The sequence below is a fragment of the Chelmon rostratus genome, chromosome 16 (genome assembly GCF_017976325.1).
Source record: "Chelmon rostratus isolate fCheRos1 chromosome 16, fCheRos1.pri, whole genome shotgun sequence".
Lineage (NCBI taxonomy): Eukaryota > Metazoa > Chordata > Actinopteri > Chaetodontiformes > Chaetodontidae > Chelmon > Chelmon rostratus.
Genome location: NC_055673.1, coordinates 17,830,781 through 17,856,852, shown reverse-complemented (window position 1 = coordinate 17,856,852; position 26,072 = coordinate 17,830,781). Strand labels below are relative to the sequence as shown.

Genomic DNA, 26,072 nt, shown 5'->3' with positions numbered 1-26,072 from the left:
TTTTGTTGGACTATATAAGTCTGTGACATTGCAGATGGATTGTGAGATGAAGCGAGACAAGCTGCCCTTAAACGGATGAAGTTAAAATTAGCCACGTTGTTCTGCTGACGCTTGTATCAAAAGGAATGTTTTCACATAACTCTACATGTTGTCGTATGTGCAGCTCTTTAGCGGTAGGGCGCGTGGCATAGTTAGCAGCAATGTTAGCTCGCGCGTCATTAGGCTTCATCCAAGTCGCTCGGCAGATTTAGCCCCGTTCTTCAAACGCGGTTTGACTAATCCAGGCTGTTGCCGAGATAAACTGATCCTGTTAATTCTCGTCAGTTTAATCGTTAATAGAAATGTTAATTATTTATCATGAGTGAGTGCAGTTACAGTGAGGGATTTCTGCAGTGTGCAATTTTAATTAAATAACTGACCTTGAATTTATGAATGTAAAATGAGTAAACCGTTTCCATCCACTTCAATACAATTCTTAAATTTAAGTGTTCAAAGGTTAAATCCTCATCATAGCAACATAGTTAAATGCCATGTTTTGTTCCATTTGCCTTTTAACAGTCAAAATGTTTTTCTAATGTTTTTTAAGGGTGATTTGGTGTAGGGATGTAACTCTTGTGAAAATTAAATTGTGAAAACTGCTCCAACAGTTCCTGATGGTTTCTCAATAACGTACAACTTCTCATCTAAAACCATCTTACCTACATGAAAAGGAATCATTTCTATCTGAAACTGACCTCCAATTGGCAGATACATTTTCAAATGGATTGTTTTCCTTAATCGTGTTTTCTGTTCCCAGAGGCAGAACACAGAATTGTCCACAGGTCAAATTCCAAACAGTGAATGAGTTGCCGGTTTCTCCATTTATCAATGCTTAGTCTGCCGCATTCCCTCAAATCATTTCCTTCTTGAAGCTGAATGAGCAGAGTCATTACTTCCTTCCTGTGACTTTGATGTTACTTTCTGTCCTTGGCAGCGGTGTTGTCTCATAATCAAGTGAGATCAGATATTTGCTGCAACCTGAATGTGAAACAATGCTGCTGAAACACGAGTGACACATGCTGAAACTTTTGTTTTGTGACTTTGTTGGAGGAAATCAGTGGAAGGAACAGGAGACGTCAAACATGCTCCATGGAGATTTTTTTTTTTTTCTAATTATGTCTAACGTTTTCCCTTTCAAACTAAAATACAGTCAATACAAACAGCATCCAACATCATCCCTTCACCTCCAAAATGTCCAGTCTTGACAAAAAAGGGGTTAAATTCAGATAATGGTAATAACAATAATGAATAATGATACATAGTATTCACAATGATGACAGCAATAATGTGTGTTAATAGATAATGGATGCATGTTACATAACGTTTCAGTGCTCTCTGCCTTTCTGTGGTTTACCCAGACTTTGAGGGGTTTATAGAACCACCCAGGACCACCTGGACTGAAAGAGGCAGAGAACATGACTGCCCCCAAAACCAAACCCTAGAGACACCCGCAGGGACGATCCCAGTCCCATTCCCACAGAGGACAGCTGTGTCCCCTGCCCCCATAAACCTGAGCTATCTCAAGCACAGCCAGCAGCCCCTGGGAGCATCCAGGACCCCCGCAGAGCGCTGCAGTTCCGCTTCAAGTCTTGCCATGGATCAAGAGAAGTCCTGCTTTGTAAAAAGGTTACACATCCTCTCCAGAACTTATCAAAAAGTAATGTTTTTTTTCTGAGATTAAACATCTTTTCTGAAGGTTAGTATGATAAAAGCTCTTTCAGCCACAAAGTCACAACGTGTACTCATTCACTTTTCTAGTCAATGGTTGTACAATACACTTCTCAGCTGCAATCAGGACGAGTCTGATAAAGCCAGTATGGCCCCTCATATTAGCAGTAAAGCCTTGAAGTCCCCCAGTAGTGTCAGCTTTGGGTTGGTTGGGCTCTCAATATACAAAATTCATTCATGATATCCAAAGCAGATGTCCCAGCATCGCTCCAGAACATATGCATATCCATGGAGGACACTATTCTGAGCAGCCACTGCTTATCTCATGGAGGCATTCAGGCGTCCAGTAAACTGTGCGTTCAAGGTTAAACTGTAAGAGTTTGTGTTGAGTACGATTTTAAGACGATTCTTCTGCCAACACTAACTGAAATGTAAAATACACTTCAGAGTACACAAAAAAGTCTTTATTCATCACAGTCTTCAGTAACACAAATAATTTAAACTCTTAGTGTGCAAACTATCCAGTGAAAAGCATTGTGTTGATGTTTCAATAGGAATAAGACAATAGGACTGAGCATCTTAAACTTCCTGAGACCTCCCACACTGCTGGATTATTGTGCCACATACCATCAAAAGGACGAGACATGAGATATAACGATCCACAAAGACCTGCCTTCCTTCCTCCACTTTTATGTCCACAATCAGAGGTCTGCAGCGACAATGATGAATCCATAACATGTCAGCTGTTTAATCAAAACTCTGATTCCATTTCTTTACTCCTCTATGACAGTAAACTGAATGCCTTTGAGGACGTCATCTTGGGCTTTGCTTGGGGACGCCAGATTAACTGAGCGGCCCTACAGAATTCCTTTTAACATACATGAAAATCATTTTTATGCAAGAAATTACATAGAAATGGCATTTGTCTGATTTAACAGTGAAGAAATAATCACATCTGTCATAGGACTCTCAGCTAGCTTTAAATAAAACAAAAAACAACCAGTTCCCTTTCAACGCTGTCATCAGTTTGAAGCTTGGACAGCCAGGGTTTCCATTCTTCAGGTGTTGTCATTACTTGGTTATTGATCAAAGCATGAACAGGTGTGTGCAACATCAAGGGGAAAGTCAAAGAATCACATATAGCACACATGAGCTATGTTTGACTTGAAACAAGATCAAGACTGTTTTTATGATTACCCTTTAGCTTCTAAAAATGTAGCTGAGATTTACACAGACAAGATGGTGCTTTTGGGTGGCCTGGAGTGTGGCTGTATGACTGAATGGGTGTGTTTGCCCTCTGGTTCGCCCTCCTTTGCTCCCGATGCACTGCCCTCCTGCCGAGAAAGGGCAAACGCGAGTCTCTCATGCCGACACGGATTAGCTCTTTTCGGGCCGGTTCCTGTTCAGAGCCGCTTTGGGCGTGAACTCCAGTTTCTCTTTCAGGCTAAGCACCTGGGTGCTGTCCATACCCACTTGTTCCTGCAGCTTCCTCTCCTCCCTCAGCTCCAGGATGCTCTTATCCTCTCGAGGTTGAGGGGTCCCCCTGACAAACCACTCCAGGTGGTAGCCCACCGCTCCCACCACGAAGGTCACAGGGAAGGTGACATAAGGGGCATAGGTCCGTAACGCTGTCCACACCACAGGCCACATGACTGCACAGCGCTTTGGCTCCCAGGTGCTCTATAGGGGAAAAGAATAATAAAGTGGTAATTGCATTTCATTAAGGGATAATTATTGTATGAAGAAGTGGTGAACAATTAAAGCATAAAAGAGCATACTAGAAATATTACCATTACTCACTACCTCTTATCTAATGTGTGAAAAGCACTTCTTCTTAGCTGCTTCCCTCTTGTGGTTTGAAGCTGATTCTGATGATTAAGCCTTAGTTGTTTCATTAAAGCACTATTGAGGTAATAATAGTCTTTATTAGACATGAACATAGCTCAGTGGTTTTTTTTATGACTTGTGGCGATAACATATGTCTGAAATTGACTGTGCCTTTAACGGTATGTGAGGCTATTCGAGCCACACGTTAGACTTTAGGCTGACACCGGACATAAGGGCCAGTCTGTCCTTCTCATGTCCTCCTCACACCATCAACAAATAGAGCTGACAAAAGTAATGGCGGAATCAATGACATGGCCCACAGCAACACAGTCCAAAAAAGCTAATGGCAGTTTCCTCAGACCATAACGCTACATGACGTCAGCTTTGTCAAATCGACGTTAATGAAATTAGCAAAGCTAACACGGTGTTCCTTCGAGTCGACCACTTCATTTAATAGCGAAAGTTTTATGCTAATTTGCGCTTCCTCGTGTGTTGCACTGTTGCCGAAAAGAAAGGAGCTTCTCCTCGATTCGGACGGGCGGTTACCTGCGTCCGAAGTCGTGTTGTTTACTTTGTACACCAGCGACAAATATTACATGATCAAATTTGTAACGGAGTTTGGCATGGCGTCAGCCAATCGCGGACAAAACCAGATGGCGGGTAACACGGCTCTATCTAACTTGGCACGATATCTGAAAATATGGAATAATATTTTACGCTCGAGGTGTTCATTTTTCTGATAATTTGAAAAGGACAATAGTTTTATTTCATTGGTCTTCACTCACCTTTAACGTTAGCACGTTGCTTGTGCCAAGCCAAAACCAACGCAATTTCCGTGCGACTGTCTGTATCCTTCCTGGTTAAACGTCATTGGCTGCTGAGCCTCACTTTGCTGTAAGCAAGAAGCTTTAACTTGCGTTTTCTTGGTGTTTTACTGCCGCCTAGTGGTGAACAGCGTACACTACTATGAAATGAGGAATGCCAAAACAGTCATTTACATTTATCTTATTGTTTCAAGAAACACAAAGGTAATCAACATCTGCCACTACTAATATGGCTGATAGGAGCTGGTACCAATACATCGTGTATTAATTTACAATAATCACATCATAGACAATAAATTAAAATAGATACATTCAATTTAAGATCATCAATAAAATATGGACTCACAGAAAATGGAACTAATTGGGTCAAATATTATGTAAATATGTGATCCAGCATTGCAACATATCTTAATTAATTCACTTGTTTCTTTATGATTTGACAAGTGAAACAACAATTTCCCCACAAGAACACATTACATTTTATTCAAATATGTCTCATTAAGCTGTAGAACTATTAAATACTTTATAATGAAACAACCTAAAATGCATTTTGTGACAACACAGTCAAAGGGAGCTGTGCTCTTACATAACATACACAAATGTTGACCCTTCCATGCCTTCCATAAACATGCCACCTCTTTGTATTCAAACATCAATGGCATCTTCGCACGAAATACTCCTCTCAGAGAATACTCATGAAAGGCTGACAGATCTGTCACCACTACTGTGTGATATGCTGACAAGGCACAAGCTACAAACCCCTCAAGTGCAGAGGTAGTTTCCTCTTTTGAAAGCATATTTTGGCATATGAAGTCAGGCAAGCTTTCAGAGAATTAGTATACTGTATAAAGACACAGTTTTAGGAGCTTTGCTTTTGTTTACTTTTACTGCTAATGAGGGCTGCAGAGAAATTGTGTAAATTTCAGTCACCCAGCGGGAAGCTATAAATTGTAGAGCTGACTACAGAGGGAAGAAAATATTCCTCTGTGCCACTGTAGTTGCTGGGTAGTGAATCAGTATGTGTTCTTTGCAAATCTCAACATGATTCATGACACTTATATTTCAGCTCCCAAGCCAAAAGGTTTTCCATATATACCAGCGTAGAGCCCACTGGAATGCGGCCTGTCATGGAGCGATGACCAGTTTGGACTCATTGGCCAATTGTGCAGAAGCAGAAATTAAAAAAAGGAAAAAAAGAAGCTATATTCAGATTTATGTGTTATCATTACTTCAAAATGGATTCTGTGTGGGTTATTATGCTTCATGCTCCAAAATGATTCTTTTAAGCAGTTCCTCCCTCTATTCCGTCCATCTTGTCGTTGCCAGAACTGGCATTTGATCAGTCCCGTCAGATAAAGTGAAATGTGCTCATCCCTTGAGGGAGAACAACATTACTAGTGCCAGTTCTGCTTTACCAACAACCTTAGCGGCGCCAGGATGATTTCAGCAGCTCCTGTTTATTAGTAAATGAGATTTAGAGCCGCGCTCGCCAAAATTTTGCTGTAAAAATACAACCGTCTTATCAATCCAAATCACAAACTGTGGCTGACAGAGTGGAGTGTCACACCCTCACTAACTGAAGTGAGCCCCATAGACCTGCTTTATTTGCCAAAGTTAATTACAGATGTCAGGCATGGTCAGTGGTGGGAAATTTCCTCATTACACAGGAAATTACAATCAGGACTTAGCTTAAATCACTACTGAATGACACGCACCAGAAAAGGGCTGCTGCAATTCTCTTTATAGGCTCAAACCTTCAAACATGGTGCACTTTTGGTTGCACTTGCAAGTCCCTAAACTCGATGTTTTGAACACAGTCCAGACACTAAACCACACCCATGTTCAGGTGACATGTCAACAGAGCAGGACGGATGGCAGGAAGAATGTGACAGAAAGGGTGCTTGAGGAGTTTAGCCTCAGGTTAAAATGGAGGGAAAGGGGAAAGGAGGTGAAGGAGGCGGGATATGACCAAAAAAATGACTCACAATAGAATTTGATGGATTGCCTCTGATTTGGAAAGAGAAGCAAGAGGACTCGACACAGACGAATCAAACAGAGCAGCAGATGGTGAGGGAGAGGGGCGCCAGATGTGAAAGGAAAGACAGAGGGTCTTTGGTCCAGTCAATCTGTCCCAGAAAGGGTGAAATGAGTACCCACTTTTGGGCATTTTGAGGTCAAAGGTCATGAGCAGGGTTTGGATTTCGACTAGCCATGGCTGTTGTTAAAGAAAATACAGCAACAACTGCTCTAAAAGAGCAAAAAAAATTATATTATAATAGAAGTGCTATATATTATAACTATTACTATATATATAAATGCATCTAAATTTGTCATGTTGATATAGTTAATATTGGTATTACCTTGGTATTGCTGCATTAACACAGTATTTACCATTCAGATGCAGATTAAACAGTACATACAGTATGTAGCTTCAAAACCCTTAAAACGGTGAATGGTTGTCAGTCAAGAATCTGAAAACATCAAAACGTGATACAAAAGCATTTATTTGTTTTTGGCATTATGAATCAGCTGGTATGTTCACTGATTTCAGAACAAATAGTTCAGACGGCCGCGAGAGTCTTGGCCCCACAATCACTGAACCTCCCATTTCATTGAGGTGCACTTTTTAGTGCTCTTGTGTCTTTTGGCCACAGTTCATTGTTTTTATTTGTGGTTCATACTGGCCCACAGGAGTGCAATTAGGCAAAAAAATTGAACAAATTCGTTTTTTTTTTCTAAACATTCAGAATCAATTAATTCCAAAGCTTTCTCATTAATTGTAAGAGATAGATTTGATATTACAATGTGTTTTTTTTTTTTGCTCAAATACACACATTTGCAATACAAAGCACTGTTCAATACAAGGTGCAACCATTACATGGAAAAACCCTCAGGGAATGCTGAATACTTCTGAGGTACGTACTTTGACAGAGAATCTAAAACTGTGTTGATGGCACGGGAACATGCTAATGCAGCATGTGAGCAAAGTCGCAGGAGATGAGTTTGCAGTTCATCAGAATCATCGTCATGCAGTCGTATGAAGGAGCAGAGAAATGATCTCTGGTGGATTTTGTTATCTCCTGCAGTCAAGTCTTTACACTGATTCAGTCTGCACAGATATGTGGTCGGTGGGGTTGTCAGGTCAACATTCAGTGAATATGTATCAAGTGCTCTCTTGTACATCAGGTAAACTATTAGTCATTTGAATCAAGTGCTGTCCTGGCACTAGTAAACAAGAGACCTGCTAATTGTCATGAAGGCATCTATGGTAAGATTATGACTGTTTGACTGACCTACAGTAGATGGTGGCTGATGTAATAATAAGCCACAAGCACTTTCCTGCTGACCAGCTGGTGAAAGGTAAGCTGTCCAGTGAAGGCTTTATCTGCCTTTGTAATAGCCTCTGAACTCAATTCAGCAGCATGGTGTGAGGCTTTATCTACTTTCAGCAAAACGCCATGGAATGATGTGCACTGGCTGATATACTGTATACATGCCAACAGGCTGGGGCACTTATGGGAGAGCATTAAAAACTGAGGAAAAACATGACCTGAACATGGAATGGTGCTGTGAATCCACAGTGCAGAGGGACTGTCAGTGGAATGAGGCTCACATGAGCCTGGTGATGGCCCCAGACAGGAAATCCTCGTAGTTGATGCGAATGTTGCCCGTCATGGCCGTGTCCCTCTGCCTGAACACCTCCGTCATGACCTGGAGCTGGGTGCACACCTGGATGAAGCGGTCCAGTTGGATGCCGGGTCGTACGCCTTGCGCGGTGAAGCGCCGCACCAGTGTCTCAGAAAACTGAGGGCTCAGGTTGTAGCCCATCTGAGCGAGGGCTGGGGAGAGGGGGCGGACGGAGGAAGGAGTATTTTGGTAATAATTTTAAAAGACTGGTGTGAGAGTGAAACCACTGATTGTGCCAATCATGGTCATTTACACACACACACACACAATGCACATGCACAAATGGGGATACCTTGCTGGAGCTCCATGCCACTGATAGAGCCTGAACCGTCTCTGTCATACTGCTGAAAGAGCGCTCTCCACCGCTGCATGAAGTCCCACATAGCTGAGAAGCCAAACAGGTCCATTCGACCTGACCGAGTCTTGTCAAACATGTCTGACAGGAAACACAAAACACAGCGCGTTCAGCACAAGCAAGACTCGGGCGCTTTTCTTTAGTAATTCTTGCGAAACAGAGCTCAAATGTGATGTGCATTTTCTGTTTCCAGCAAGCCCTTCGTCCATCATTGTGGATCTTCTCTCTGTATTATCGAAAAGCAGTCACACATTTCTCATTCCGGTAATGGGACACATTAGTCACTGGCTGGCAAATACAACTGGAATGTAGGGAGCACAACTAACAGACATCAAGACAAACATGACTCAGTCATATTTTAAGGCTGACTCATGGCTGCCTAAACAGGAGAGATTTCTATTTAGTAGCTTGGGAGACTTAGCTACTCAAACATAAAGCCAGACTTTTGTCTTCGTCCCCTTTGTCCCACCACTCCTTTATTCTTTTGTTTCTGGCATTGGCATTTGGCTGCAACCGTGTGACTTACTGATCATCATGAGGCAGGTCTCGTCATTAAAAGAAGACCAGTTTGAGTTGACAAGTGCCTGCTTCAGCTCCTTCAGGTTGATGAAGCCGCTGTGGTCCGTGTCAACACTCTGGAACCACAGGTACGCCTCTTGGTTAACGCCAGGAGGGATGTTACCTGCAGAGGGGAAATAGAGTAGTAATAGGATGGTGAAGAAAGGATGGGGGTTCAGACTGACTCCGAAGACGCCCATCACATCAGAAGATTGTTTTCTTAGCATGCTCTTGTTTCTCTCTTCTTCTTCTTCTTCTTCAGTCTGTCTGAGACAACTAGTTTAATTTATTCTCTTTATCGTTTCCCATCCTGAGATTTTCTAGCGGTTATTATTTCACTGAAGCTCTCAGACTAACAGATACGAGTGTGTGTGTGTGTGTATGAAACAGTAAAAAATCTAGGAAAAGACAGTGACGATTCCTCGAAATGAAGTGGCTGTCTCGTTCGGATGCAAAATAATTATTTATTTACCGAGAGATGAAGAAACACGCTTGTTGAAAGTGTGCTGACTCTGCCAAGCAGAAACTTGATCATAAAAAATAATACATCTGTGCTTGATTCAATCTTTAGGCCTTGGTGTTTGGAAGGCACTGGTCTGGAAAACAGTACGGTATACAGTAACTATAACATGAAATACACTTTAATTGATATGCCAAATATAATTCCTATAAGTATGCACATTTTATAAATGCAATGGAGTTTACAGTAACAGTTAGTAGATGTAGTATTGACATGTTACTGGCTGAAAGAACATGTGGATAAGAGAAAAACCATTAAAACTGTGTGAGATCATACAAACAAACACATTTCAGCTGTGCTGTCCAATCTATGTCTTTCAAATACTGTATAATCTTCCAGTAAAGGAAAAAATGGTGAATTCGGGAGTAATGAATCTCCCTACAGTTGTGAAACCAGTTGGTAATCTGCTAAACAATACATCCCCAACCTTGGTTATACAAACTGAGTGTTTCAAAAGGCACAGGTTGTGAATAAAGGTTGCTGCTTGGTCAAGGGTTGAGGAAAAGTCATCTCAGTGAGGAGGGAGATGTCAGGGCAAGAGGCCATTACCGGAATACATGGCAGAAGAGACACGAAATGTTAAATATGCTGTGAGACGAGGGGAGGAGTGGAAGGAGGGCTCATAGTCAGAAAAATGAATGGGGAGAGGGACAGGTGAGACTTCAGGCCAGACCCTGATGGATTTTGTCCCTGTGGGGAGTGATCGCAACATAGGCTATCAAGTTCTGGCTCAGGCTGTACTGTACTGTACAGTACACACAAACAAACACACACACACACACACACACACACACACACACACACACACACACACACCTCTTTACCCATCTGTCTCTTACTCTGTTTAGCCCTCACTCAGTATTACTGGAGTCATCACTCCAGCTGTGTAATCCTGCTGAGGGGCACAAGCTGAACCCTGTCTCTACACGACTGTCTGGGAACGTAAGTCATTTTCTATCCATCATCCCACCCAGAGTGAGGGAGAGAGAAACGGAGAGAGAAGCCAGGAAGAAGGGGACTTCAAGCCTATCTGCAGTCTCTCGTGTTCAGAATACACCTCTTCAACTGCTTCAAGTAAAGGTACCAGAGAAGCTAACGCAGCTGCGGTCTCAGCCTATAGCTACCTGCTGGAGCATGGTGTCCGTAAGGTCCTCCATGAGGCTGTCCCCCATAGCCCCCATACGGCCCACCGGGGACACCCCCTGGTCCAGGCCCATATTGCCCTCCCTGACCTGGGGCTCCATAAGCGCCATAAGGACCTCCTGGTGGACGTGTTGCACCAGCATATGGAGCTGAGGGCTGATGCCCATAGGGACCACTGCCTCCCCCGTATGGAGCACCTGGTGGTGGGTTGCCTCCAACTGGATAACCCTACAGTGGGGGACAAATATGAGGTAGTTGCACTTTACTTGAGTATATACATTTTCTACTACTTTGCAAACAGGGAAATATCATTTTGACACCCCCACATATATCTGGCAGCTACCTGTTCGTTATATATCGTAACATCTTGTTGTAGATGAAGCTATCCAGGACACAAACAAAATTAGCCCCACTCAACTTTTCAATGCTGCGTGAAGCTGTTCTCAGGAGACGCCATTCACTGTACTCCTTTGACTGTAACATTTTGCTGGTAATATTTATGTACTTCACTCGTTTAAAAGGTTGAATTCATGACTTGTGATGGAATATATTTACAGTGAGGTATTCTTACTTCAACTACGAAGAACCTGAATGCTTGCCCCATCACTCAAAGTTTACATTATGGCGTTATTTTGCTTATAAAAACTACTTGTTTCTCCTAGATGAGTAAACAAGAAATAATCAGGACTACTTAAAAAATCGACTTAAATAATTGGAACAATACAACAGTTGAATATTGTTCTATACTACACTAAAATCAGCAATGTTAGCACAGCTTGAACTGATTTAACGTTAGCAAAAAAAGGCCGTTACAAACGATACTGACTGTTAATGAAAAATAGCAACGGTTTACTGCTATCCAAAGCAATCACAGGAACGGCTAACGCTACTTGTGTTTTCTATGTATAAACCATTAGTTACGTTATATCAAAGCAAAAAAACAAACAAAGACAGAACAGTTACTTAAAAATATTAACATGTTATTGTAGTTGACATAGACAAAACGTAATATTTCGATACCTGGCCGTAGCGAAAACTCATTCTGACAGACTTCACTTCCTTCAACAAGGCAGCAGTAAAGGCGGATACGGCTCTGTCGGCATGACCCGCCCTACTCTGCCTCTGATTGGCTTAGTCTGACAATGACGTTTCTCTCGTAGCGCCAACTGACAAAACAGGAAGTTGAAAAAACGGACTGTTCTGCGGTCTCCGGAAAATTAGCTCACAGTGAGGGAAGGAGTAGTGTGGGAAAATGTCGTTACATGTTCGCGTTCTTGTTAGATGTCAGCACCGTCTGGGGAGACGATATAGGAAGAAGAACCGTAGGAGGTATTGCATTAAAATACAATCAATATTTCCGAATTACAATCGCAGGTTGCTATGATAATATGGGGAATAGCTCGCTAGCTAGGTAGCACCACCCAGAGCAGTTAAGTAGGAGAGTTGCGGTAATTGATCTCACCAACATGAGGGCACGTTTCTCTGCATTATTGCAGTAGTTCTAAATGAAAACAATCTTCAGTGAGTATTGACTGATAATGTGCATTGCTTACTATGTGTAGTTGTCTACACTTATTTACTTACACTAGTATTTCTATTTTCTGCTACGTTCTACTTCTACTCCACTAAGTTTCAAAGACAAATATTATACTTTTTACTCCACTGTATTTATTTGATAACTGAATGTATGTATTAAGTATTAATAATTATAATTCAGTAATACACATTATTCTGAAATTGGCCATTCTGCATCATGAGGACTTTTACTTTTTGTACTCTAAGAGTATTTTGATGGCAATACTTTTGTACTTGTAACAGAGTATTTCTACACTGTAGTATTGTCATTTGTAGTGTTTGTAAGTCAAAGATCTGAGCACTTTTTCCACCACTGGCGGATGTACGTATGCATTAGTATTTTTCTTATGTCTCTCTAGCCACAATTACTCACATCCTAATGTAAAGACATTCACATACACATGCATGACAGCTGAATATTAATAAATGCAAGCAACTGCTCAATTTCAGCCAAGAAAGAAATTTGGTCAGTATGTGAAATAAAGAAGGCAACCAGTCGCCTTTTATTAGATATCCAGGCAGAGGGTGGATAAGTTTCAGAGTCAACTGCGTATCCATGCAATGATAGCAAAAGCATTCAAGCTCCACTCCACGTAATGCTGCAGTTACCTGAATTTATTGGTGAGGGCATTTCACAGCCACAAGCAAACCACGTCACAAGCCCGAGAGGAGAGTCAAACCTTTCACTGCTGGAAAGAACTTCCTCCAATTACAACTTGGGTTTGGACACTGTGGACATGGGGTGTGTTCTTCACCACCAGGAATCAGGGGTTAACCCCTGGCAACATTTCAGCAGTTCCCTACATGTGACCACCACCATGCGGACCTGTCCTCCTTGGACCTAATTTCCAGGGTACACACACATCCGTGACGCACAGGAGGCGAGACGCATAAATCCATCTCGTTTGGGAAGAAAATGCACTGGCGGGGTGGGCAGATGCACTTGGAATAAGTCATGTGTGATGTGTAATTGATCCTGCGGCTGATGTGTAATTAGTTGATGTCTAATGTGTAATTTCACACTTTGATGTCAGACCTTTTTATTTTCTTTTAATTCGGCCGTTGTACGGATCTCTGGGCCGGCTGCGTTGACCATCATTGTGACACTCTGTCAACTTGCATGTGTTCCTGATTCCAGGGGGACAAACTGCCAAATAGTCCATTTTTTCTGGCATCCACCTTAGTAATCAGCACCTGGATCTCACATAGTTTTTCTTTTTCATGTGTTTTGCAGCAGACTTGGTCATTGTTATTTGGACAGTAGGTGACAAGAAGGTCATATTTATAGTCGTTTGCATGGTCATGTATAGAAGGAGACATGTAAGTATTTTTTTGTGTACGTATCATATTTTTAATTTTGTGAGTACACCACCGTTCAGTGTGAAAGCTGCAGAGTCTTTTATATAACCCGGTTTCTAAAAATGTTTGCACACTGTGTAAATCATAAATAAAATTAGAATGCACTTATTTGCAAGTGAACTGTGTTTACCAACAGTGGTTTCACAAAGTGTTCCTGAGCCCATGTTGTAACATCCTTTATACAATCGTGTTTTCACAAAGTGTTGAACCTTGCTTCCAACTTGCTTGAAATGTGTTGTTGCATCAAATTCAGAATAAGCAGATATTTACAAAAATCAATGAAGCTGATGAGGTATAACATTAAATGCATTGTTTTTGTGCTGTTTTCAGGTGAGTATATGTCAAACAGGTTTAACAAATTATCACATTTCGTTTTGTTTATACTTTACACAGTGTCCCACCTTTTTTGCAATAAGGCTTGCACACAAGGCCCCAGCTCAGCCATAAAAAATGCTTTAATGTTGCCTATAATATTCAGGGTTTTTTACGCTGTCATAGAGGTGTTCATTCAATTATATGTTTTAGCATCGAGGTCATAGTTGATGGTGGTGGTGTACTGAGCTGCATTATATTCAGAGGTGTTTATAATACTCAGCCCCCCTCATGTGTGCAAATAGGGAGAACAAAAAATTACAAATTCCTCTCAACAAAATGTAGTTCAGTATAAATCCATCTTTAACTCTGACCTCAGATATAAACACCCAACTGTCAACAAAGGCAGAACATCATAAACTTCACAAAAGCAAATTGATGACAGAACTTTTAGATTGATTTGATTGTACAGGTGTACCCAATAAAGTGGCCACTAAGTGTACACAACCTCCTTGAGGGGAGCATGCCTCATTCTCCAAGTGGCCATGGGACTTGGAGTTGCAACGACACAGGAGGAATGAAACAATTGAGTATTTTGGAGGATGCCGAGAGCTGTTTTTATCAGTTACATACCTCGTTCTTTCTTGGATTCTTCGTAGATAACTGGCTTGCGAGGTCATCAAAGTCTGTCTCCCATTTATGCTCCCATGGGATGTGTGGTTGAGAGTGTCACATGTCAGCTTGTCAACAGGAAAACATGAGGCATTTCTGCTGCTGATCTTATCACCCGTCACCGATGCACCGTCTAACAAATAATATGTAGAGACTGAATTAACCAAGGAACAACCCTGGGAGATACAAGCTAACCATGTCATCTAGTTGAGTTGGCTTGTTAGCATTAATGGTAGTTGAGTTATGCAGCCAGCATGAGATTAGGTGTGAACACCAAAGAATTTTTTTTTTGTCTAAGGTCATTGTCCATTTTTGTGATGATTTCCTTTTACTGTTTTTGGCACTTTAGATGACAGAAACTCTTGCCGTCTGGCCACACTCAGTGACAGGGAGGAGGAGTTTCAAACTCATTTAAAAGTGAGGCTCTCTACTAATGAGGAGGCATGCCTCCACCTTAACATGGGGGAAGGCCAGAACCCACAGTCAGGATGATACAATGCATATAAAATAAGTTCACCATTTCACAGTTATGGAGAGAGGTAGTTTTACATTATATGCTTGTCTGCAGTACAGTATGATTACACATAAACTAATGAAACAATACAACAGGCAGCCCTGTTGTGCTTTGAATAATTGTATATGTTCAAGAGGCCGATCTCTGATGGCAGTACAAAACACATTCAAAGGCAATATGTCTATTTCTTGTCTGCAGAAGGAACTTGGAGGACAGGAAGTCATGGTCAAATGCAAAGTAAACCTGTGTGCACTGTTCTGTATCCTTGTTGTGGTTAGAACATGTTTTTTATTGAACCTTCTGTATATAAACAAGCGAGGTTTTCAATGTGTCATGTTTTGGAAAGGGTGTCAGGTTTTTATGGACTTTAATGCATATTTATTTTTAACTTACGCCTCACTGTATGGTTCAATTGTTAACTGCCTTTTTGTTGTTAAATGGCTCGGTCTGTTTATTTGCTCGCTCATTCATTCATGAATAAATATTTTTGTATGTTTATAACCATCAGCATCCATCTGGTTCATTTGACTGAACATCAGCGAGGTCTGATGAATCAATGGCAGTCTACTCACTGATCCTTGAAAGGGGAGATCGGGTGTTATTGTTATGTTGAGTCATGGCCAACTACTACTTCAACATTTGAAATGACTCTATTGTATTCAAGGCATGAAATAAAATTACAGAAAGTGTTCCACTATGATTGGATTGTTATAGCTGCCTTTTCATCTCTTTCATCCACCAAACTTTCACTGAATGTTGTTAGGGATAAAGAGGCCACATTATGCTCATTTTCAGGTTTACACTTCAATTTGGGAAGTCTTCTAGAATAGACATCTTTATCGTCCACTCGCATGGAAGTTCGCCTCTGGCATCAAAGCAAAGCGCACAGTGTGATAAAAATGAAAGTAAGACAAAGAGACATGATGAAAACAGACCATGCACCCAGACACACAGTACATGCACGTAAGAACATCCTCTGCCATGGATTAAAATGCACGGCATGCCTCATAAAAAGGGTTTGAATAAAAGTGCAAAAAAAAAAAAAAACACTGAATAAATATATTACATATCATAAAAAAACAACAGCTATTGCTATTGATGTTGCTTTCCTCCTGGTATGTGCGATTCCACCGACTGCCTCTATTTGTGTGAGCTTACTTTTGCTCCTAGCCCCTATATTTCCATACCAGCATGTGATACAGGAGATTATACTTTCCACTAGACTGGTGCAGACCATCTTCAGGACGTCTTTGCTCACATCAAAGCTATTTCATTTCCTTACAAGGCACAATATTTGCATTGCCTTCTTAAAATGCAGCCGCAGTGATTGTTTAATATTTATTCCTGAATATTTAAAACCGAAACATTTAATAAAATATTTCGAATAGGTTTACATGCTTTGATGTTCAAAAAATATTATTTTTCTCGTTCTGTGCGTAGCTGCAACATCTATATTCACCATCTGTTTGAGACACGTTTTAGCTCCTGTCTCCTGATTGGTCAGCTCCTGTTGGCCTGAGCAGGTCGTGCCAGTTGTTTCCCTAATCAGCTCTGTCAGTTTGCAACCACAGAATCACTGCAACCCACATCTACCCTGAATGCTGGTGAAATAGCTGCTTCTAAAACAAAAACTTCTGAATCTGATTTATTTTAGCTTAGACCGCACTGGCCAGCGGGCCACTACCATTGCAACTATATGGTGGCTGCTGGGTGCTAATCAAAGTTACACGATGTTGCCATGCAAATGAATAGATGCAGTTTGACGATTTCTTTTTTCACAAGTAGTTGCATCATTACCTTCATGGTATGTCTATCAAGCAAATACATACAAATACACACATGCACATACCAGCGGGGATCCCAGAGCAGCACAAGCTTCTGTATAACAACAAGGCTAATGCTAACTGAGATAGTGATACAGCATACATTTCCACAAAAAGCGACATAAAAAAATAGTGACAGTAACCCTTGTTATTTAGTTGGCTTTAAATAATGCTTAATGTTCACAGTTTCTTTTGATAGACCTTCAATGTTAAAAGTGTTGGACTTACAGTCGCCCAAGCACCACTAGCCACCCAACATGCTAATGCTAAGTTCAACAGGCTAACAAACAAAATAAACATTAGACCCGGCATGTCCAAAGTCTTCCATAAAGGGCCATGTGGCTGCAGTTTTCCGTTCGAACCAGGAAGGAGCACACCAGGCCAACCAATCAACATCAAGGGATCACTTAGTTATCAGCTGAAGACTGAGATCAGCTGATTAAATGGGTCCAGCCTGGTGTGCTCCTCCTTGGTTGGAACAAAAACCTGCAGCCACATGGCCCTTTGTGGAATAGTTTGGACATGCCTGCGATTAGACCAACATAAAAGGCAGGAACATTGTCATTCCATGTGTGGATGGAGTATCTGAGAGAGATTTTTTTAACAAACAATGCACCCCTGTGTCAAACCCAGAAACTGTCCCACCTGAAAGACTGCACACCTATACAAAGAGAAAAGCAATCTTCTGTATGCAGTCCAATGCAGTGAGGAATGCACAGACTTGTATATCGGAGAATCTAAACAACCATTTAACGGAACACATGGCTCTGCACAGGAGGGCTGTCTCCTCAGGTCGAGACTCAGCAGGAAGATAAGGGACAGTCATTTGAGGACAGCTACTTATATATTTTAGATTGGGAGCAGAGATGTTTAAAAAAGGACTGAAGGTGGCTGTGTATGTAAAAAAAAGAGAAACCATCCCCAACAAAGGAGGAGGTCTGCGACACCACTTGTCCGCCACCGACAATACTGTCCTCTCATCCCTTCTCAGGACATTCAACAATGATTCACAGTTAGCCTTGGGACAATTCCAACTTCTGCTGTTTACACCCTGCCCCAGGTGACTCGAGCAACTCCAACAACTGCCATTACACAGCCTGGAGCACAACCAACCCACAGAAGTTAAATACCTGGGACTCCCCACAAGTCATTTAGAACTGAAGAAGCCCCTTTGATGAGAGACAAAGCGTTGCATTATCTGGATGACTGAGAATCCTTCGAAGGTTCACTGGGTCTTGACGTGCTCAGATGGTGAGTAGATGAAGACTTTTGCTTTCGTTCTTTCAGCCAACAGCAAAAAAAAAAAAAAAAAAAGAAAAAAAAAGGCATGCTTTGCTCATACCATGCACATCTTCCTATAACAATGACAGACAGCGAGTTAGAATCATCAGGTTTCAGTGGGCGGGACAGTCACCCAGCTGGATGTGGTGCTGCGTTACACAGTGACGCAGACAGCTAATGGAAATAAAGGCTGGACTACAACCGAAGTGTTTCAGGCTGTTCAGGAGCAGTGTTTTCTGTGGGAGGGAGTAACTCCCTATGGCGTCGACATTGTAACTTTTTGGACCTTTTCAATGCATGAAAACAATAAATAACACTGAGGGAAATGGAAAAAAAACCTATCAGTTTCGAGCTAATAAAAAGCTTAACATTAATGTTCTTTCCTACCCTCCACAACTAGGTTGTTGTGAACCAATGGACTACATTTAAATTATTATGGTTTAACAACCGTGAACTAATTTGTCAAAGACAGCAGAACAGCAGAAACAGCAGGGGCTACCTGAGAAACACCTTTATTAGGCAGAGCCAATCAGAGGCTAGATAGAGTAGAGCGGGTCATACCTTCGCTGCAGTGGGATTTGTACATTCGTGTCCAGCTCAGGGAAGCTATTGGTGCATTTATACATCTGTCAAAACCACACCAACATCCCCTGCTTCAGACTGGATGGCAGAGTGGAGTGTTTCTCATAAATATAACCCAGTGCTTAGTCCTCTAACAAATACAGGGTTTACTTAAGAGTCTTTAGGGTTTTATTTCTATATACATGTGATGGTTATATATGAACTGGGTGGACATGTATACGTGCATATACTGTACACAGCCCACTTCATGTGTATCCATTCATTATTTATTTTTGACCACCATTGTTATTGTTTACGGAAACACTGTCTCTTTTTCTTGTCCCACACTGTATCTTCACAGATAAAAGCCCTTAACTGACAATCATAAACTGTTTCATGGATGATAATTATGAAAGGTTTTTCAAAAAGAACAGAGAACCCAAATGTTTTAACAGTGAAAAAAGTTTATGGATCAGAACAATAAATAGAAAACGTAAAACAAAATATATGACCTCGAAGTGCTTTCTGTCAGTTGCTGTGTTGCCCCTAAAGGATGTGCTTTGTGTGCTTTATGCTGTTTTATTCATTAGGAGGCAGTGTGTGTATGTTCAGAGAAGTTCACTCTCTATACTGTACTTACATCACTTGAGTCATTTCAGCATTTTAGATTTCTAGTTTTAGTGACAAGGCACCTGATAACAGCTTAAACATACGACTGGCCAATGGTACATACACAAAAACACACACACATGCACACGTCAACACACAATACAAACCAGTTCCAAAATATACTCTAAACCCTTTAACTCCCTCTGCAATCATCCTTGTTGAGGGGTCAATTTGCATGCATAAGGTGTGCGTGCCCGCAGAAAGTCATTTAACTCTGCAATATTTACAAAACGCTGTCTCGGAGATCCCTGAACTGATGATGATCTTTGATGTTGAGCAGCAGTTCTCCACGGAGTCTGATGAACACATTCGCTTGCAGTGGTCCCTTGAGTACTTTGCTCAGTTTTTCAACATAACCGATGCCATATTGCACGTTATTCTTTCTGAGTCAGCCCCTCCTCAGCCTTGATATTACTGAGGTTGTGGATAGAGGCTGTAGGATCCACTCGGATTGACGTTTTGGACCTGAACTCTGACCTGGGCGCTGCCAGAGGTGTCATCTCGTGCGTCTCGGCGAACAGCCTCCTCTCTGCCTCAGTCTTCCTCCTAATGAGTTTCTGGATGCGTTTGCAGATGAGGTAGATCATCTCACAGATGCACATAAAGATGCAGACGGCAGAGGAGACCACCATGAAGAGGGTGAAGATCTTCTTCTCAGTGGGACGTGATATGTAGCAATCCACCGTGTTGGGGCACGGCGCCAGGGAGCACTTGGACAGGCGGGGCATGTCGTAACCCTCATAGATGTAGTACAGCACGTAAAGGAATCCAGCATCGAAGCTTGCCTTGAAAATCAGACTCACCTATGAGAAGATAAACAAGGGTTAAACTGGGAGACACATTTTTCAAATGTTCATTTGCCTCTCCATCCATCGGACAGCATGCAGGAGATTTTTCAGCCACCACTGGCCTGAGTTTGACAGTAGCTGGAGGAATGAGGCGTTTTAGAAGGCAATTAAATTAAAGCACAGATCTATAATAAAAACAAACTTTTTCAGCCGCTGCAAGCACCTAATTCAGGGGATGGTAAAACTTGGTTCTGATTGGGCGAAGACGTGCAAAAGAAGCTGTCCAGAAGGCCAGACTTTCATCCCTTTCATGCTTACCAGGTAAGTCCACCACAGCCCCCCGCGTTTCTTCCCAGGGTTGGCGTACAGGTGGGCACCCTTGTGCGAGGCGGTGTACTGCATGTCCTTCTTCTCACGATACTTGACGTGCCCCACCACCATCAGCGACGGACAGGTGACGAAGATGAGCTGCAGGGCCCACAGGCGGATGTGGGAGATGGGGAAGATGTGGTCGTAGCACACGTTGTTGCAGCCCGGCTGGGCCGTGTTGCAGACAAAGTCCTTGCTCTCGTCGCCCCACACTCGCTGGGCCGCCACCACGAACACCATCACCCGGAAGACGAAGACCATGGAGAGCCAGATGCGGCCGAACACGGTGGAGTACTTGTTGACCCCACTGAGGAGGGCCTCCAGCGCAGACCAGTTCATGACTGCTACCTTAGAGGTGGAGGAGGCTGAAGGAGATCACCTCAGGAGACCAGGTGGGACGAGGTTCTTGATGGTCTCACCCTGAGCAATGGAAGAATGACACCGCAGATTAGAAACAGGAGAGTAGTTCAAGCACTTAAATGTGAATAACTCGCTCTCCATTTATTAGATATAAAAGCTCTGCATATTCTTCTTGTCATATATTTAATTTTGTTTTATAAAGCAAGTATTGCAGCAAGGCATAAAGGGAATTTTCCCAGTGATTTAATAATGCACCTTCTTAAAGTTGGGGAACTAGCGACAAAAAGTCAAAAGTGATGCAGCAGGTGAAGATCAAAGAAGGCCCAACATTTCCCATGATGCCACTTGATGGTGTATTATGTTAGGGTATGCCCTCCCTGCCTGGTAAACGCCCACATGTATTAAAACACAACTCAGCCGGTTTATAATGCAGACTTTCTGCAGCATTAATGTCACGGCTGACCTAACCCCAGTGACACCACGATGACATCATCAGGGTTATTTTCTCAGATTTGATAAAGCTCTTGTTTTCACAGACTGAATTGTTGCCTTCAGGCACCTAAACTGGACTTGATGTGTAAAACAGGTGGAGTTCCCCTAATTATTTCCTCATTTGTAGATATGTCATGTTCTTACTCACACACAAGGATCACAAAATCACTAAAAAAAGTACTCCAATTACTTGCAGTTGTTTTCCAGTTAAATTAGAATAGACTTTTTGTATGCATACTTATATAATACTATATTAAGAAACTACTCCATAAATGTAATACAGCTTTTCTATGCCATTACCCCACTCTGTAGAAGCTGAATGAACAATCGCAAAGCTATTTCAATGCGATTGACTTTGAGGAAAGAAGACAACCAAACATCATTTTCACAAACAGTCCCTGTGATATTTGATCCGTATTTACGCTGAGCTACCTTTTCAGCACTGACTCATTACACATGAATGAATGAGTCATCATCGGAGACCGCCTGTGTGCAGAAAAGACAAAGCAATACTTTCAACTCTATTAATCAGCTATTTGAACAGTGTGGTTGATCAGCCAGCCGCACTCATCTCTAATCTCAAAGGCCTATTGCGGCCTTGGTTCTTCAAAGGACTGTTAAGGGACGGCATGGGACCGCCGTGCTCTGAGAGAGAGGGAGTTTTAGTTGAAATATTAGCATGTGGATTTAATGGTCCGACCGTGTGCAGACTTTAAAGCCGGAGCTGTTATGGATCACCTGCATAGTCAGCTGGCTCTGTTTTTCTACGCGTGTGGGCGTACTTTCAGATTTCTGTAACTGCATGCGTCTCCTCTTCCCATTTCTCCCTCTCTCTGAGATTTGGCGTGCAAACAAAAGTGGCGCTTGGATGTAGGTGCGCGCGCACGCATGCGCCTTACGGCGTGTGTGTTTAAGAAGATTTATTGCCATTAAAATCTGAAAGGAGCTGACAGATTTAGTTTGGGTTGGGAGCTCTGGAGTGACAGGTGTGACTGACGAGCGAGGGGTGCAAACACCGTTGAGATGCATATTTGATTTTGTTATGTAAGGGTAAACACAAGGAGCGTCTGCTACGCTGCACGAGGGCTACGATTTTCGAAAGGATTTCACTTCAACAACAGAAAAAATGCGCCTCTTACACATTTACATCTCATTCTGATGAACGCTCACAGCCTGACAGGGAACAAGTTGGATAACAGCTTCACTGTTCACTGTTCCATTTCAATTCTGTCTCGTCTAATCCAGAGTATTTGAATTCAGAAACCCTTTTCTTCAGCGTTTCGGCATCACTGTAGACATATTGAGCTGTCAAATCAGTTGCTATTTTCTCTCTCATCCAGCATTTCTGACTATTAAATTACACAGCATGAAAAGCCTCGACTCAATGAATGCCCTCAGAATCACAACATAGGCTACTGAAAGCCAGGGAGGTTCAATCAATGCTACCTTTACCTCTCCTGAGTGGATAATGCAACCAGTGGTATTAATCTCGAAATGAGCCTCAGTCTGTGGGACGATGATGCACCTCAGTTGTGTTTAGAAAGCGGGCTGTAAGATGGATCACTATTTGGAATCCTCAGACGCATTGTAGAGGCCGGTGTTGAGACACAAACACACTTACTCTTACATAAATGCATATATGGTATGATTGACTGCTCTTGCACTAACATACAGAGCATGTGATTTATTATTTATCCATTTCATACAAAATGCACACACACACACACACACACAAACAAACAAACTCTGAGGTGACATTCAGCATGGATGGGGGGGGGGGGGTCAGACACAACAGTATATCTTGTCTCGGGGAGATGGCAAAGCTGGACCACAATTTGTTTTCCTATTTGCTCTAGATTGCAGTGTCGCCTTCCCTGCCGACAGCAGCGGCCTCCTCTATCTCTTTGCACCGTGTTTGTCTTTCTCTTTGTTGTGACGGAGGAGACGCATCACGCTTTGCAAGACTGAGAAACCTCCGGTTATTTGAGGCATTTGATTCCAGTTTTCCGTCTCAGCGCCACGCAAATACAGCTGTAGCGCAAGCTCCTCACACAGCGTGCATGGGGGAAATCAACCGCCATAAACACTCTCAGCTTTGTGTGACGTATTCGGCAGGGATGTCCAAATGTGCCAACACTATTCTTAGGAAATCCCCCCTTTACATTTGTGTAAATCCCCCTGATCCGCAGTGCAGATCTCCATTACGTCTACATGTCTATCCTTGTGTACACCTCATCCGAAACAGTGATAGATCATTGACTGTGACTCGCTCTACAGGTTGAGCTAGTTGCAAATACTTTCTATCCACCTCGGCTTCATTGTCTGTATGAGTCAATGGCTAACAAGGTGCGGTTGAAGTTTCTCTTGTGCGCCTTTTCTTCTTCTTCCTCTTCCCACCTCTGCTTTTCATTCTTTTTCTGTCATTCGCGCACATCTCGCCTTTTTACCTTCAACCTGGCTTTATTCCATTTTTCAAGGGGAGACGTATCAGCCGGAGGAGTAAAGCACAGGCAAGCCGTGTATAGTTTTATTCGCACCGCTTCCAGTTATCTGTCTTTACACAGCTCATTCTTTTGTACGCACCAGGGCTGAGCTCTCTCTGAGATCTTGTATGTCAAGATCTTCCCTCTGTGTATGTTAGAAAAGGAACAGAATTAACAATATTCTAGCTCTTTTAGTGTCCCTTTATATTTTGCCCTCTTGAATCCATTTCAGCACTAATCTGAAATTAAACTGAGATCTTTCTTCATCTGTTTTCTTGATCTAGCACTTCTTTTAAATACAGAGCAAAGCACCTTACCTTAGGCAGAGAGGCGCAGCAGAAAAGAGGTGCTTCCTGACTGCCAAGTGCGTCCCAGCTGGCCTTGTATCGATGCTAACTGACTTGCTCTCACCTGGATATTTTGAGGGGGTTGGCTTTGAGGTGTGGACATATCGGAAGCGTTCAGGAATGGGAGGCTGGGTGGAGCATCACGCACAGACACCTACATACTCTCACACACTGGCAACTTCAATCTGGACCTGTTTTGCATGAGCAGAGCTGCCTCGGGCTATTTTGCGGGAAGACAGAGAAGTGACGGAGAGATAACATCAGAGAGAGGAAAGAGAAACTGTTTAACAGACAGTTTGAGTGGAAAATGATGTGATGGTTATAGACTTGAAGAGAAGGGTAAGCAACAGGCTGGCTGACCGGACAGGTGACAGATCTGCGCGGTGTTGCATGTGATATGAAACTGATGCAAATCAACACATTAGAATGCAAAATCTAATCTGTGAGCCAGTATGAGGACTTGAGTCAGCGCTGCTTTCAGGCATTTAACCTTTAGATATGGTTTAGTGTCCTCTTCATCAACGTGCTTTGACTTTCCCTGCACAAGGAGAACAAAAGTCGCTCCTTCTTCAGCTACTCAAAATAAAAGATATATATTTATATCTGAACAGTAGCTCGAAATGAAAAACAAATGAACACAGGGGAAATTGAAAGTAGTTGAAAGTTTTTAAAGAAAACTTGTAATGAGCCTACGGGTGTCAGCAAATACACATATTAATCAACAATGCGCCAAAAAATCCCCCATGGCATCACATCCGGATTCCATTATCAGTCCTGTATCGCATTTCTCAGCCCGTACTCACAAAAAACACAAACAAAAAGAGCGAGGAAATGCTGTGATAGCTGTGTCTTTGTGGCAGACAATCCCATACATTCCACAGGAGGGAGGGATTTCTGCTCCCAGACCTGTTGGGGTGTTTTTTCCAGATTTGTTTGTTTGATTTTTGTTTGTTTGTTTGTTTTTTTGGTGAGTTTCCAAGTGAAGATGATACACCCACATGTTGACTTACCATGAATGCAACAAATACAGTAAGTGGAGGCAACGACACAAATACGTGTAAGATGGAAGTTAACATAGAATTATGTCGAAATCGTTTCACAGTGTTGTTACTGTGTGTGTGTGTGTGTGTGTGTGAGAGAGAGAGACAGAGAGAGAGAGACCTGACCTTGCCAACTTCAGTTAGGGTGTGCCAAAGCAGTGCTGGAATTTCTTGTAACTTCCTTAGAAGCCACAAAGCAGGTTTTGTCATTTGGATCCTGTTTTCACATTATACCAGCGAGTCCTTTCCAAAAGAATGTCAGATTTCTCAAAATAGTCCTGCACACGGCCGGAATCTGTAATAAATATTCCACTATCTTGCATTGAGTGGAAGCAGACAGGAGGAAGATCAGACCGACAGGCTGGAAGATGAATGCCTCGCTGCAAAGAATATGTCATGCCCTCCACTGGCCTCTAGAGAATGCTGATGCTCCATCGTTTTAGTACAGGCTTTTTTTTCTGTCTGGTGGGGGAGTGGGGGGGAGAAATGTTAAATAGACAGAGAAACAGAGGATCCCATATTTCCTATTAAAACTAAGCAGCCGCATCATCTGTGATAAAGAAAGGGGCAGCATCCAAGCAAAGCCACAGAGCTGGTTGTCAATAGTGATGTTGCTGCCTAAAAACAAGCTATGACTAAGCTATAACCACATGAGTTATTTGAACTGACTGACAGATTTCATATTTGTAACAGCAGCAGCCTTTGGGTGAAACTAAAGACACTGTAGTTAGATATCAGAGGTGTAGTCCTAAGATCACTTGTAGTTCTTCATTAGGGCTCTCTCCACTTAGCCACAATTGCACATC

The 26,072-nt window shown here is 42.3% G+C and overlaps 3 protein-coding genes across 3 annotated transcripts; all 3 read right to left on the bottom strand.

Moving 5' to 3' along the window:
- Positions 1–2,156: 2,156 nt before the first annotated feature.
- On the bottom strand, positions 2,157–4,378 carry smim12 (small integral membrane protein 12). Its single transcript, XM_041955695.1, has 2 exons — positions 4,320–4,378; positions 2,157–3,387 (listed from the first exon to the last, which is right to left on the bottom strand). The coding sequence occupies exon 2, from the start codon at positions 3,355–3,357 to the stop codon at positions 3,085–3,087; it is 273 nt and encodes a 90-aa protein (XP_041811629.1). The 5' UTR covers positions 3,358–3,387; positions 4,320–4,378; the 3' UTR covers positions 2,157–3,084.
- Positions 4,379–7,103: 2,725 nt separating this feature from the next.
- pef1 (penta-EF-hand domain containing 1) lies at positions 7,104–11,715 on the bottom strand. The gene is made up of 5 exons (XM_041955517.1): positions 11,642–11,715; positions 10,603–10,849; positions 8,927–9,082; positions 8,338–8,481; positions 7,104–8,197 (listed from the first exon to the last, which is right to left on the bottom strand). The coding sequence occupies exons 1-5, from the start codon at positions 11,660–11,662 to the stop codon at positions 7,968–7,970; spliced, it is 798 nt and encodes a 265-aa protein (XP_041811451.1). The 5' UTR covers positions 11,663–11,715; the 3' UTR covers positions 7,104–7,967.
- Positions 11,716–18,662: 6,947 nt separating this feature from the next.
- On the bottom strand, positions 18,663–24,424 carry gjb9b (gap junction protein beta 9b). The gene is made up of 3 exons (XM_041955310.1): positions 24,197–24,424; positions 20,494–20,964; positions 18,663–20,190 (listed from the first exon to the last, which is right to left on the bottom strand). Exons 2-3 carry the CDS (start codon positions 20,881–20,883, stop codon positions 19,762–19,764), a joined length of 819 nt encoding a protein of 272 aa, XP_041811244.1. The 5' UTR covers positions 20,884–20,964; positions 24,197–24,424; the 3' UTR covers positions 18,663–19,761.
- Between the last annotated feature and the right edge of the window lie 1,648 nt (positions 24,425–26,072).

Bases quoted from the DNA above. Each gene is read 5' to 3' on its own strand.
- pef1 (XM_041955517.1), bottom strand. From the start codon at position 11,662: ATGAGTTTTCGCTACGGCCAG. The intron at 8,482-8,926 runs GTAAGTCACACG...GTTTCCTGTCAG, and splicing joins GACCTGCCTCATGATGATCA to ACATGTTTGACAAGACTCGG. The intron at 8,198-8,337 runs GTATCCCCATTT...CCCTCTCCCCAG, and splicing joins TGGCATGGAGCTCCAGCAAG to CCCTCGCTCAGATGGGCTAC.
- smim12 (XM_041955695.1), bottom strand. From the start codon at position 3,357: ATGTGGCCTGTGGTGTGGACAGCGTTACGGACCTATGCCCCTTATGTC.
- gjb9b (XM_041955310.1), bottom strand. From the start codon at position 20,883: ATGAACTGGTCTGCGCTGGAGGCCCTCCTCAGTGGGGTCAACAAGTAC. The intron at 20,191-20,493 runs GTAAGCATGAAA...ATCTTCTCATAG, and splicing joins GGCTGTGGTGGACTTACCTG to GTGAGTCTGATTTTCAAGGC.